The sequence below is a fragment of the Mustela putorius genome, unplaced genomic scaffold (genome assembly GCF_011764305.1).
Source record: "Mustela putorius furo isolate JIRA1106 unplaced genomic scaffold, ASM1176430v1.1 tig00000450_pilon_pilon_pilon, whole genome shotgun sequence".
NCBI classification, from domain to species: domain Eukaryota; kingdom Metazoa; phylum Chordata; class Mammalia; order Carnivora; family Mustelidae; genus Mustela; species Mustela putorius.
Genome location: NW_025421385.1, coordinates 9754813 through 9769623, shown reverse-complemented (window position 1 = coordinate 9769623; position 14811 = coordinate 9754813). Strand labels below are relative to the sequence as shown.

General features: G+C 46.8%; 1 protein-coding gene across 11 annotated transcripts in view; it reads left to right on the top strand.

The window, feature by feature from the left end:
- Positions 1-14811, top strand: part of ZDHHC14 (zinc finger DHHC-type palmitoyltransferase 14) — a 276013-nt gene that overhangs the window by 80421 nt on the left and 180781 nt on the right. Inside the window, exon 1 of one of the 11 annotated variants that reach the window (XM_045080125.1) lies at positions 2563-2851. The exons of the other annotated variants lie outside the window; for them this stretch is intronic. Coding sequence (XP_044936060.1) covers positions 2649-2851 — 203 coding nt within the window. The 5' untranslated portion in view covers positions 2563-2648. Of the gene's footprint in view, positions 1-2562; positions 2852-14811 lie in introns of those variants that run through there. 11 annotated transcript variants of the gene reach the window in all.

Sequence of the window (14811 nt, the reverse complement as noted above, 5' to 3'; positions counted from 1 at the left end):
AACGCACATGCACTTTGCCGTGGAGCACCTGACATCATTGCTGGGTACTTTCGGTTTTGGAGTCTGAAATAACACACATTCCAGGGGCCTGGGAAATTCCCGGGTGGCCATTGCCAGAAGTCATCTCATTGAATCTCATTAAATTGTGGTGGAGGTCCCAGGCTTCTAATCTTGAATGGTTCAAAGGGAAAAAAGAGGTCTCTGTGGGGAAAGATGCCTTTGAAAGGCAGTCCACCTGTGGGCAGAGTCTCCTGTGCCTTTATGAATACTTCTAATGTTCTCTTTCTCCTCCTTAAATAATGACTGCTACTAAAAATAGCTTTCAGAGGGATATCAGAATATAGCTGTGCATAGCAGGACCTTAGGCATCAGACAGATCACCGTCGAGTTTGGAACTTTGATTTCCCACACTCTTATGTGCAGGTCATTACCAGCCCAAGCCTCGTTGCCCATGTAATTCCCAAAGGCAAAGGCATTTGGATGATAACAAGCATGTTTCCTAGACATGCGTCCTAGTTCCTACTTATTTTTGCCACAGTAGCTATATTTTGGGTTCAGGTCTTTACATTAGTAGCTGCCATTCCCACCCTTCCAGACACTTCATCCTTCTGGATGAAATTAAAATGACGATGCTTAGCCAAAGTCTAAGGGCATGGCAGGGAAACACTGGCCATGGGTGGGTGAACATCCCCCACTGTGAAAGATGGATAAGGGGAGCAGAGGTGGAGGAACAGGAGAGGGGCAGTGGTGGGTGGGGTGAGCAGATACTCCATGATCCTGTCCTCTACCTGGTAAAGAGGATGCTGGGCAGTGCAGTTCCAGCACTTTCTTATTACCATTGTCGGGACTTCTGGAATTAGCAATTTGTCACTTTGGGAAGGCATCCATTGGAGCACCCAGCCCATGACAGAGGTAGAGCAGTCTGCGTCTTGAGGTCCTCACGTGTGAAGAGCCTGCCCTTAATTTAGGATCATTTTCCTGCTCTGGAAAAAATTTTAAAAAGCCCTGTTGTGTCAGATCCTGGTCCAGCAGGCGGCATGACACCAAATGAGGTTCTGTGGGTGGGCACTGGGCAGCCTCATTTCCCTAGATACAAGTCCCACATTTATTGCAGCACTGCTCACAACAGCCAAGATGGAGACACAACCCAGGTGTCCACCAATGGATGAATGAATGAACAAGAAAATGTAGTATATACACGTGATGGAACATTATTCTGCCACCAAAAAGAAAGAAATCCTGCCATCTGGCAACAACACTGATGAAATTGGAGGCCATTATACTACAAGAAATAAGAGGGTCATGTCCAACAGGTATCACCTGACACTGCATATTTGAAGAATCTAAAAAAATAGTTGAACTTCGAGAAGCAGAGAGAAGCCTGGTGGTTGCCAGGGGCTGGGAGGAGGAGGGAATGGGGAGTCGTTCTTCACCATATCAAGTTTCAGTCTTGCAGGATGAATGAGTTCTAGAAGTCCGCTGTGCAGAGTGGTTCAGCGGGAAGCTCATGTGTTGTGTTCCTACCACAAATAAAAAAAGAAAATCAGACAAAACAAAACAAAACAAAACAAAAAAACAAAAAACACCAAGATGCAACTCACTGTCCAGCCACGACTTTAAACCTTCTCTGAGCTTCCTTGGAGTTTTCTGCCTGTTCTGGCCCCTTTGGCACGAGTCTCAGGGTTTTTCTGCCACCGTGTGAAGCGAGCTCTTCCTTCTGTTTCTCCAAATGTACCTCCTTCAGCTCCAAGTGGCCTCCTCAGCTCTGTGACTGCGGAGGAGATGGGCAGGCCTGTTCGACCTTTCTGTGCTTTTCCCTACCCTGTGTTCTGGCGCCGTTCACCCTAGGTTTCCTCAAGATCTCTGTGGTTACACGGGCAGCCGTGGCTCCTCTCAGAACTTCCACAGCCAAATCCCCTCAAAGCCAGAAGCCCGGGTTATATCCGGACTTCAAGGCCGACTGTGATTTCCGTTCCCTTTGCTGTTGCTGCTCTGTTCTACCCGAGCAGGGGAAAAGCCGGGCCGCCTCCTGTTCTCGCAGCTTTTCCTGACCAGGTGCAGAGTCCCAGGACTTTTTTGTGTAAGTCTCTGGCTCTTTTTGGTGAGGGAAAGCAGCGTCGTAGCCTCTGGCTTGGAAAGATCTCTCGGAGGAGAACGCCTCTGGAGGAGAAGCATGTCCTTGTGTCGCCGCGCATTGCAAGTCTCAGAAACAGAAGTGGCTGTGGTTGTAAGTCACCCCTGGGTGTCGTTCTCTGACTCCGCCCCTCACAAAAGGGAGAGAAGAGGAGGCACCCAGGCTCTAGGGCTTAGTTCGGGGCCCGCCAGCCCTGCCCTGCTCTGGGGAGGCCTCCCTCCCCGCCCGCCATTCCTCCCCTAGCGGGTTCAAGCTGGCGTCGCCCACGGAGAAGGGCCGGCTGGGCGTCGTACAGAACGGCTTCGGCTGGTGCTGTCTCGGCTGTTTAACTGTGACCCTCACACAATTATTAAGAAGAAAATGGCCTCATTTCATTACTAATGAAATTTCCTGAAAGCCCATAGAAACAGGGGCTTGAGGGGAGCCACGTCTGCTTGTGTGAGAGCCGAACTGCAGGGCGTAAGCGCGCCTGACGCGATGGGGCGTGTCTCACGTGCGTCCGGGAGTCGCGGACATGCGCAGAGAGCACGTGGTGGGGGGCTGCAGACCCACCCGGAAGTGCTTAGTTTGGAACGTCGACACCCAAGGCAGTAAGAAAACAAGAAGAGGTCACAGTCCGGTGCTTCTCTTGTCTCTTGGGTGTTTGCGATGTGGCCGAGGCGGGGATGTTGACTGCTGGAAGCTGTTTCTGGAGCCCACAGCCTCGGTCTTACCCCTGTGAGTATTGACAGTGATGTGTTACTAGACACCCCCGCCCCCCGCCGGCACCTTACCGGAGGGAACAGACACTGAGCCTGGAGGGAGGATCATGTCAAAGGAAAACAACCCAGCGGGTCCACCCAGCCCTCCCGCTCAAGAAGGTCCTTCCAGGTGAAGACGGCCATTGACTGATCTACTCTTTGATGTAAAACAATCCTCAAAAAGTGAGATTTGCTGAGGTTTGTCCCACTGTCCACTCCCCACAGCTCTGATTGATCGGATTTAAAAATGATACTGATATAAAATTTTAAAAATGATAGTAAGTAAAAGTTCCTTCTTCCTCTTCTTTCTTTTTCCTTCTTTCTTCTTCTTCTTCCTCCTCCTCCTTCCTCCTTCTCCTCCTCTTCTTCTTTTCTTTTCTTTTAAAAAAAACAGTAATAGAGAGACACCAGGGTGACTCACTCAGTGAAGCGCCCCGCTCCTGATCTCTGCTCAGTTCTTGATCTCAGGATAGTGAGTTCAAGCCCCGCGTTGGGCTCCACACCCAATTTAAAAACCAAATAAATAAAATTAAATTAAAAAGTATTAATTAATTTTAAAAAACTGTAATAGAAATTCAGTCCATGCTTAAGTATTTCATTGCTCTAGCCATAAATACATGTTGAAAACCCTTCCTTAACGTGGAGGTTTGGAAGTCCTAAAGAGTGATGAGAATCATTACCTGCTGTTGAGAAGATTGCAACCTGGAATATTCTGTTTGTGTGTTTATTTTAGTACATGTAGTGTTGTAACATTGTTCTTCTGTATATGTGCTGAGTAATTCCTTTCACTGTAGGACTTTGAACTAATTCATTTCTGTGCCCTTTTCTACTCCTATGACTGCAGATAGTTCATTCAGGCCACATCTTAGTTTTATATGTAACGGGTGTTTAATAAACACTTGACTAATTTAATGGTTACTTCTGGTCTTCGAATGACATCTGTAACTTATGAAGTAGATATTGGGGTGAATATGAGGAACTATCATTTGTCCAAATTCACCATTTTTTCCTTTTATTGTAAATTAAGTAATTATAAAATTACTACATGAAGGATTATGAAAAATAATCGCATTCTCTTTTCCTGCCTGTTGCAAGAATCTGTTCTCCTTTAAGAAACCATCCCAAAACTTAGGGCTCAACACATATTTCAGCGTACCATCGCGTGGTTCTTTGGGTTGACTTGGTTCAGCTGGCAGTTTTGGGTCAGGGTGTTCTGGGTTAGGGTGTGATGCTGACTGGGCTAGGAGACATCGCTTCTTCACATGTGTAAACGGCTCCTTTGTGAGCGTGGCTGGAGTCGAGAAGGCTAGCTGAGCATCTCGTCTTTCTGTGTGGTTAACTTTGGCTTCCTCATAGCATGGGGTCCTGGGTGTTCCAGAGAAGCAAGGCTAAAGCTGTAAGACTTTTTTGAGCTAGTCTTGGAAATTCCAGAATAGCACTTGGGTCACGTTTACTCAGGCAAGTCACTAAGATCAGCCCAGATTCAAGCGGAGGGCACTTAGATTGAATTTCTCAGTGGTAGGAGTAGCAAGGAATCTGCAGCCATCTTTAATCTGCCACATGACGTATGACGTATTAAAAAGTAGCCTTTTTTTTTTTAAACATTTAAAGATTGCTTATTGAGTTGGACCCATTAATAAAGAGAGACTTATTTTTGTTTTAGAAAAGCACAGATATGGTCAGTTCTCTCACTGAGCAATTAAATTTTAGATGATGGTAATTTTATATTCTCCCTAAGTTGTCATAGGCCAAGTAGAGTATACTGTAGGTGCCCACTTGGAAACTGGTACCAGCATATCAGTTCTGAGGTCCTGATTCACTGGGCCTCTCTGAGAATGTTCTTGAGAACAGAACTTCTGGGGGAACAGAACGTCACAACGACCGCAGGACAAATACCCAAGCCCATTAAGACAATAACCACCCTTGTAACAAAACATTTTCCCCGGGAACCATGAACATTGTGAAATTAAATAAAACAGGCTAGTTCGAGCCCTTTCCGGGGGGAGCTGCTTTGAACCACAACAGCCAGACAGAGTCATTCTGTTTAACAAGAGAGGGTAAGAAAAACAGACATTTCCCAAGGTTGGCCCACTTCACGAAGTGCCATGAGGCTCTCGTTAAAATGTGATGTACTGAGATCCCCGAGGGCAGGTTGGCCTCTGTGCATCAGCCTGGCTCCAGAAGCCTGCGCTGGGGCATTCAGGCTTGTTCTGCCCTGGTCTGGTCTCACGGCCACCTCTGAGTACACTCGGGCCTCTCTTAGGAAGACCTGAGACCCCACAGGGAGGGTCCTGCGCCAGCTTCCGGGCCACCAGCCCCATCTACCTGTGTGTTTTGCCAATGCTGGTTCCCATGGCAACTCAGGGTCTCAGTTTGCCATGCTCTTGGGAGCTCAGTGTACTTGGTACAGCCCCATTGGCCCCACAATAGCACCGTCTGCACAGAAAGAAAGGGAGCTGCTTCCTTGAGGCCCCGACGCTGGGATGGTGCTTGGCACACAGTAGGCTTTCGGGCAGCATTTGTTGACTCAGCAGTGAAAGGCAGAAGTCAGTCTGTGCTTTTTCAAAATATTGAGTTAGTTACAGACACCGAAATAGGGAAATTTCGATGACGACTCAAGTGTTTGGCTTTTCCTGAAAACCGTGGAAAACCTGGTGATATTGGGCCCAAGGGGCAGTAATTGGAGGGAGCAGTATGGCTGTCCTCTCCAGGTCGGCGCGTGTTCTAGGGGCCAGTGGCCACCTGCCCCCAGCCACATGTTCACCCACCTCTTCCCTCCTTGAGCCCTGGAAAGCATATCCCACAAGGCTTGTCATCTCTGACTTGCAAACACTCTCATGGTGTTTCAGAAATTCCTGTACCTGGAGGTTTGTTTTTGTTGTTGTTGTTGTTGTTGTTTTTAAATAATTGCCTTGTTGAGATATGATTCACATATCGTGAGAGTTATCCTTTTAAGGCCTACAAACCAGTGGCTTTTAGTCTGTTCAGAGCGGGGTGTTCATCAGAACTAATTTTGGAACATTTTCATCACCCCCAAGAGAAACCCAGTGCCCATCAGCCGTCACTCCCCATGTCTTGCCTACTCCAGGCCCAGGGAACCGCTCATCTGCTTTCTCTCCCTATAGACTGGCCTATTCTGGATACTTTGGATCAGTGGGGTAATATAATTTGTGACCTTTTGTGCCTCCCTTCTCTCATTTAGGGTACGTTTTAAAGGCTCATCCTGTTGTAGCCTGTGTCTGTGTTTCTCCACTGAATCATATTCCATTGTCTGGAGAGGCCCCATTGTGTTTATTCATTCTTAGGTTGATGGATGTTGGATTGTTTCCCTTTGGTGGCTGTTACAAATAATGTCCAGAAGATTGTCAACCCCACTAAGTAACTACGTTATGCAGCACATCAGAGATGAGAGGGGAAAACTCCACACCGGAAAAACAAGGATGGGTTATCAACGTACCAAAAACTTCGGAAAATCACTCTTGTAAGAAGGAAGGATATAATGTAGCGGCTCCTGAGTTCCTGAGAGCAAAAGGCATGCCCGGGAAAGTGTGGTGGTGGCAGAGTGGTGGCTGGTGAGGGGGTGATCCTCACCAGGAGGCACAGTGAGCGGGGCCAGAGGCCACGTGTGACCTGCAGAGGCCTCTCCGAGCTAAGTCACCTGGGGAAGCTGTCTGGTGCCAGTGGAAAGGACTCGCCTGCGCTATCGTTGCCAGCTGAAAACAGACTCTGTCTTTTAGGGCAACTGAGGTCAGGGAAGCCTCTGGCCATCAGGGAGCTGTCCAAGGGCAGCATTGTTTGCTGTAGTAGCCAATATCAAGGCCATGTAGCTTGCAGGCCTGGATAAAAACCAGTGGTGCCAGTGGAAAGGACTCGCCTGCGCTGTCGTTGCCAGCTCTGGTCATCTGCTGTCACGGCCTGCTCAGGTTGGGGGCCTGCCTAGGGAGGAAGAGGGTTTTTATCCAGGCCTGCAAGCTACATGGCCTTGATATTGGCTACTACAGCAAATAATGCTGCCCTTGGACAGTTCCCTGATGGCCAGAGGCTTCCCTGACCTCAGTTGCCCTAAAAGACAGAGTCTGTTTTCAGAGTGACTAGTTTTAAGATAAAGCCAGTTGAAGGAGGCCTTGCCCTTCTGGGACTTCATTTTGCTAAACTAGTGCGAGGATTCTGCCCATTTTCCTGTGTTCTGAAGAGGATGAGCCTGGGAGGAAACTTGCTTCATAATAAAAACAATAGGTACAGTATATTGAAGACCTACTGTGTTGTAAGTCCATTCTTCCTCTTTTAATTAGCCCAACATCTTATGAAAATGTTTTTATTCCCATTTCCTAGATGAGAATTTGATGCTCAGATACAGAAAAGAACCAAGGTCATTTGACTTGGAGTAACAGCTTGTATCTGAGCCCTGGACAGATAATGCCAGGTCTCTGTTCCCCTGAGCCCATCTTTCCAGAAGGTAGTAGTTTGGGGAGGGAAGACTTTTTTTTTTTAAGATTTTATTTATTTGTGAGAGAGTGAGCAGGGGGAGAGGCAGAGGAACCGAGAGAGAGAGAGCTAGGAGTGGGAGAGGTAGAGGGAGAGGGAGAGAGAATTCCAAGCACATTCCCTGCTGAGCAGGTAGCAGAGGCGGGGCTCAATCCCAAGACCCTGAGATCATGACCTGAGCTGAAATCAAGGGCCAGACGATCAACTGACTGAGCACCACAGATGCCCCGGGAAGAGGTTTCACTATGAATGATAGCTCGTGTCTTTCTAGGGCACACTTGTTTGGTAGGTGAGTCTGACAGCAAGGTCTACCCCTTTTGGCCAATTAGCCAGGGCTCTCCTCCGCAGCAACCTGAGCCTGTCCTCTGTCCGGCACCCCAGCTCCCAGGCTTTCTTCACCCCGCCGCCCTCACCCCATACGGCGCACAAAGCGCTGCCCTCCCTTGTGCGAGCTGACAGGCCTATGTCTGGAAAGGTACGAATGCCCCGGGGGTGGCTCACAGTGTTAGCTTCACTCCTGCCCCCCACCCTACCCCATGAAGTCCTTCTCAGTCAGTTTTTCAGGCTGTGCTTCTGTCTAGGCCAGGATAAGTGAGCTTATGCTAAGGTAACAAATAGCTTCAAAGTCTTGGTGACTTGTGACAACAAAAGTATATTTCCTGCTCAAGCTGCGGGAGCGCTGATGCCCGCTGGGGATTCTGCCCAGAATAAGCATCTCAGTTGGGGACCTGGGATGAAGGAGTAACATCCCCTCACTCGTTGACACCATCAATTAGATGTTCTGACCTGGAAGTGATGCAGGACTGCCACTCAACAGCCCACTGGCTCCATCCAACCTTAGGGGCCAGAGGGACGGTCCCTCCAGGTGCCTGGAAGTGGGGGAGAGCTGGAAACGACAGGCAAACAGCGCCGATGTCCACCACACATGTCTTGGTGCCCTCGTCCCTGGACCCTCCCCCCCCCAATCATGAATTACAACAGGGGTGGGCCTTCGGCCCCCACTCCACATTGAGACCCAGACCCCCCCTCTGTACACTAGAGAGTAACATTACTTTTAAGTGTGTTAAGAGGATTAGGTGGGCCGGCACACAGTAGGTGTTTGGTAAATGACAACTTGTAAGATGCTATGTAGAAAAAGTTAGTTTTTCAATAGCTAAAAAAAGGGGGTGGGCTGATATTCCACTGTCTTTCAATTCTGTTTTCCTTAGATAAGCCAATGTTTGGGATTCTAGTCTAAGGGTAGGAAGAAAACACATTTTTAAAAATGCTATTATTTATACTTTTGAAGAACTGGTAGGAATCCAAATTAAACATTCAACCATAAGAGAATGATTAAGTAAATAATGACACCTAGACTTCACAAAATGTAATGCAGCCACAAAAATAATAGGAGAAATTATATAACAAGATGGAAATTGCTCAGGATAGTATATTGGTCAAAAATGTGTTACGATGTTGTAGATATTCATCAAGCATAACTGCGTTCAAATAAGTACAGATGAAAAAAGATTGGAAATGAAAATACTCAAAATGACAGTTCTGTTAGAGTTGTAGAATTATGAATATTTTTCAGTGTTGCTTATGTTGTTTAAAAAACTATTACCTTACAGATAGAAAAACTTCAGAAAAATATCCTAAATGCATTTTTTTGGTATGTTAGTCACCATACAGTACATCATTAGTTTTTGATGTAGTGTTCCAGGATTCATTGTTTATGTATAAGCCCAGTGCTCCATGCAGTGCATGCCCTCCTGAATACCCATCACCAGGCTCACCAAACCCCCAACACCCTTCCCTTCCAAAACTCTCAGTTTGTTTCTCAGAGTCCACAGTCTCTCTTGGTTCGTCTCCCCCCTCCAATTTCCCCCAACTCACCTTTCCTTTCCTTCTCCCAATGTCCTCCATGTCATTCCTTACGTTCCACAAGTAAGTGAAACCGTATGATGATTGACTTTCTGTGCTTGACTTTTTTCACTCAGCATAATCCCCTCCAATTCCGTGCATGTCGATGCAAATGGTGGGTGTTCATCTTTTATGATGGCTGAGTAATACTCCATTGTATATATGGACCACATCTTCTTTATCCATTCATCTGTTGAAGGGCATCTTGGTTCTTTCCACAGTTTGGCTATTGTAGCCATTGCTGCTATGAACATTGAGGTACAGATGGTCCTTCTTTTCACTACATCTGTATCTTTGGGGTAAATACTCAGTGGTGCAGTTGCTGGGTCATAGGGTATCTCTATTTTTAATTTTTTGAGGAATCTCCACACTGTTTTCCAAAATGGCTGCACCAACTTGCATTCCCATCAGTAGTGTAAGAGGGTTGGTTCCCCTTTCTCCACGTCCTCTCTGACACTTGTTGTTTCTTGCCTTTAATTTTTGCCATTCTAACTGGTATAAGGTGGTATTTCAATGTGTTTTTGATTTGAATTTCCCTGATGGCTAATGATGACGAATATTTTTCCATATGTCTGTTAGCCATTCTTATGTCGTCATTGGAGAAATCTCTATTAAATGCATTTGTTGATCTACTCAGAGTCTATGAAGAAATTATCAAGTTAGAAACATTAGTATCTTAGTGGACATAGATGAAAATACTACATAGATGATCTCTGGTTCACAAACCCAGTGGAAGAAATTGGGCCCGAGGTAAAGGAAGATGTTTTTAGAAAACAAAAACCATAGAATGTCTCAGGAAAGCGTGCACACACAGATATTATGATGCCTTCCAAATATGAGTGGGACTTGTCAAGTTTGCAACCCGCAGAATTCTTGAGGAGTAGGAAACTCCCCAGACCATGCCTGGAGAGCTGGTTTAGCAGCCCACCACTTGGCTTCCATACTTAGTTGTGGGTGGCCATGTCAGCTCCCACTGCACACACACCCCTGACCTGTGAAGGCCTTATATGTCAGAAATGTGTCTTTTCTATTTCTATAATGGGTGGGTCTGTTTCAGCACCTAACCCAGGGTTGCTCCATGGTCTTCAGAATCTCCAGGTCCTTGTTTAAAGCTCAGCTTCCTGTATCCCTACCCCCAGGAGTTTGATTCTGAAGGTCTGGAGTGGAGCCCAGGAATCTGCTTCCCTGCTCTCCGGGCCTTCCGAAGCAGGTGCCTGAGGACGATACTATGTCGTTCCCTGATGCCACCCCCCAGGAGGCCTTTGAGATATGTTCGTAAGATGAACAAACTAACAAGACTTGTGAGGGGTCCAGCTTTAAATACAGTCTGCAGCTCTATTCTCGCATTTTCCTGGCGATTTCTGTGTCAATGGACTCCCAGCCTCTGAGCTTCCCCTGCCGGGAACCCCCACCCCCGGATGCACCTGCTTCTCCCCTGGGGCTCCCTGCAGAAAGGGGTTTATACTGCACAACTGGCTTCCATGGAGGGTTCCGCGTGTGCTCAGAAGTGGTTTGTGTTGGTAACTGCCATCTTAGAAGAGAAGGAAGCGATTATCACAGGAGGGAGTTGTCTAAGATGAAGAGTGTGCGGGCTGGAAATAGCTGGGAAAGTGGCTGCCTTTGTGGAGGAAACTGAACCTGTTTTGCTGAGCACAGTGGTTATTAGGCAGCCGGGGAGAGAAGATGGTCGTGGAAGGCGGAAAGGGAGGAATGAAACAGAAGTTTCCTTGTTTCCGCTTTGAGAGCGCCGTCTGGCCCAATGCAGGAGAGCTTATCTTGGAGATAGGCAAGAGGCCTCTGTGTCTGTTCCCTCATCTGTAAAATGGGCTTCATGGTGGGGTCCACTTCATGGCTTGGCATGAGAGTTAAATGAAAGGCCGTAGATAAAAGGCTCAGGTTGGTACTAGGATGTTCTCATGGGAGAGCACGTGTGGCCTTCTCGCAGGTGGGCATGGTCTCCACCAGCAGGAAGGAGCCTCTGGTCACAGCAGCTGCTGTCTGCAGCTGGGGAGGGTGGGCATCAGGAGGTGGGACATAAGTGTGTGTCCCTGGCAGCCTTGGAGGAGGGGGGCCGGGGAGAGGTTAATACAGGCCTTGAAATCATCGTCGCTTTACCTAGGGGTGTGGAGAGCATGGGGAGGGGACCCAGTCGGACCTCGCGTGGAGAGGTGAATATTTATTGAGTAGTTGCATGTGTTTCCAGGACCAAGAGCTGTGGTTCCTGCTTTGACTTCAGACTCCGTTGCTTGGCCCTTCAAACAAGTAGAGTGGGGGCTTGCTTCTGGGAATAGAAAACACAGCTTTACCCGCATCGGGCTCTCTGCTCAGTGGGGAGCCTGCTTCCCCCCTCTCTCTCTCTGCCTCTCTGCCTACTTGTGATCTCTTTCTCTGTCAAATAAATAAATAAAATCTTTAAAAAAAAGGAAAGAAAGAAAGAAAGAAAACACAGCTTTAATGCCTGAATCCGCATTTACCCTGTGAATGAAAAAGGAAATCAGTGTAGAGGTGATTTTCTCCTTTTGTCATTCCCGGTACTTTTCTCTGAAAGACAATTATAAACACACACTTTCTGGCCATTGCCTGTTACACAAACGTCTTACAGGAAAGTGCTGAAGGCTCTGATTGGAGACAGCTTACTTGGTTCTTAACAGGTGTACACAAAGGGCAGCTTTGCTCTTAGGCACTTACCGAGCTTCTAGCCCTTACCAGACCATGGACAGACCAAGCCTGGGCACCCTTTGTGCCTCACAGCACTGATTGGAGGCACTGTATCACGCTACATGTCCCTTTTCTAAACAAAATCAGTATTTGGGGGGCGCTGTGCTTTGAAGAGTAAAAAGGACAAGATAATTGGTGCTTTTGAAAATCTGTGGCTCATTTTAAGCATGGTAGTCACTTTTGATTTTTTATTATATTTCCATGAATCCATAAATGCAGAAACGCCCCCAAACCATTTGTGTTTTGTTTTCCTTGGCTGATGCTGGGGAAGTCTCTGGTATTTTGTTCAATCCATACACGTCTTTTTCTTTTAAATGTATCATTATAAGAAAAATTGATTTGGCTCAATGGTCTTTATTAGGCTTCCATTGGCAAAGATCAATTACAAAGAAGATAACTTTCTAGTAATTACTTGACATTTGTCTCACTTTCAGGCCTGCGTGGAACCGTACAGCACAGCCCTGGGTCACAGAGCTGTGCCGTTTATTTCCATGTAGGGAGTTGTAACACTGTATTTTGTCTCTAGGATCTTTGTCATTTATTTATGTTGCTGGAACAAAAGAATAAGAAAGGCTTTTCCCGCTGTTTTCATGAATATGTTAGGACCTTTATCATACTGTTGTATGTATGAGGGTATCTTTCTTTAGACATTAGCAATTTCTGGCTGCATTTTGGTGCTAGGGTTTTTATCCGGGTAGACTTTAATTAAATGCCCTTTACTGTTCAGTTAATACTACTGTCTATTTAACTCAATTGGACTTTAACACAGAGCTGCTGGGTAATTAAAACAGTTCATTGCCACATCCTGGATGGAATGAGAAGGTCCCTATTTCGGAGCACACGCTGGAGAACTTCACATTAATGTGTGCTCAGGAGTTTGCTACAGTAAGTTTTCAGTAACATCTACTTGGAAGCAATCATGAGTTAGAAGAGTCTGACAATCATAGAGTTTTGTGACGATCATAGAGTGTATTATTTGGGGGCATGTCTGGAAATTAGGAAGCCGAGGGATACGGTGACCATTCAGAAACAGATCAGGAGATCTAAGAACTGGGACAAGCCTCACACCTCACAAGCTTGCTTATTTCCTTCCCCCAGACTTCACCACAAAACTAATTTTGTGGTTGGTTTGTCGTCATTGTTGTTGTTGCTGCTGTTTTTTAAGAAGGTAATTGTAGATTTGGGTTTGAGTCTCCTGTTCTCACATTTCATTCTCCCCTTGTCCGAATCATTTCGCTGAAAGCAACCTTCCATGACGTCAGGTATACTCACATTGTTTGGGCTGGTTTTCCCTGGCCGCCCCACAAGTGACACAGCCAGAGGGGTCCCTTCGCTGTGTCTCAAGAGGTTTCCCCAGGACACCAGCAGTCCAGGTGCAGTGATGCTCCTGTCTACCCAAGTTGGCTGTTAGTCACTATTCAAAGTATCTGAACCACCAGAAAGTGTATCTTTGTATCCCTAACCCTTAGACTAGTGCTTGTGGCTCGGTACATGCTCAGGAAATGTTTGTTATATTTAATCATTTAGGAAATGCCCTTAGGAAAAATTTAGGTAGAACATCATTTTCTTTTTTATTTTAATTTTATCTATTGACAGAGAGAGGTCACAAGTAGGCAGAGAGGCAGGCAGAGAGAGGGGGGAAGCAGTCTCCCCGCTGAGCAAAGAGCCCAGTGAGGGGCTTGATCCCAGAACCCTGGGATCACTACCTGAGCTGAAGGCAGAGGCTTAACCCACTGAGCCACCCAGGCGCCCCAGAAGATCATTTCAGTATCCTCTCATTTAAGAGCAGCTTTGGCGGGGCACCTGGGTGGCCAGTTAGTGAAGCGATGACTCTTGCTTTCAGCTGAGATTGTGGTCTTGGGGTCATGAGATGGAGCCCAGTGTCAGCCTCCACGTTCAGTGCAGAGTCCGCTTGAGATGTTCTCTTCCTCTCCCTCTGCCCCTCCCCCATGTGTGTGTGCACTCTCTCTCTGTAACAGATCTTTTTAAAAAAATCAGTTTTAGCATTTGAACTCAAATATACATATATGTATATGTGTATATATATATATATATATATATATATGTTATACTATATATATATATGAAACAATGAATTCTAAAGGCTCTAGCGAGTGAGTCAGATCCACGACCCTCCCAAACCAGCGGCACCGGGGGATGGTATAATGGCCCTGAGCTGGAGATCTCTTCTTTGGTAAATCCTGCATAATCCGCCTGTCAGAAAAGTAGCATGGTGTTGGGATTAAGAACACGGACCTTGGAGCACAACTTCCCAGGTTCAGGTCCTTTCTTTGCTACTAACCAGCTCTGTGATCTCGGGCAAATGACCTGTCTGTGCCCTTGTTTCCTCTCATGGGGAATGGGGATACAGCACCTGCCTCAGAGGGTGTTTGAGGATTAAGTGAGTACAGGGGCTCCTGGTTGGCACAGCTGGTTAAGCATCTGACTCTTGGTTTCTGCTCAGGTTGTGATCTCAGGGTTACGAGATCGAGCCCTGAGTCAGGCTCTGCGCTCAGCATGGAGTCTGCTGGAGACACTCTCTCCCTCTCCCTCTGCCCCTTCTTGAGAGCTCGTGCTCTCTCTCTTTCTCAGATAAGCAAATAAATCTTAAAAAACAGAAAATGAATGAGTACAGGTAGGTAAAACTCTCAGAAGAGTGACTGGCCTGTCATAAGGGCAGTGAAAGGAATTGGCTATGACTCTGTGTACCTCAAGACTTTTTTAAAAAACGTACTCACATTTTTAGTTGGCCGTCACCAGTCTTTAGGAGCTGGCCTCCTCACGCCCACCCCCCGGGGGGAATGGAGGGGTTCTTTATTTCTGGCAGCCGCG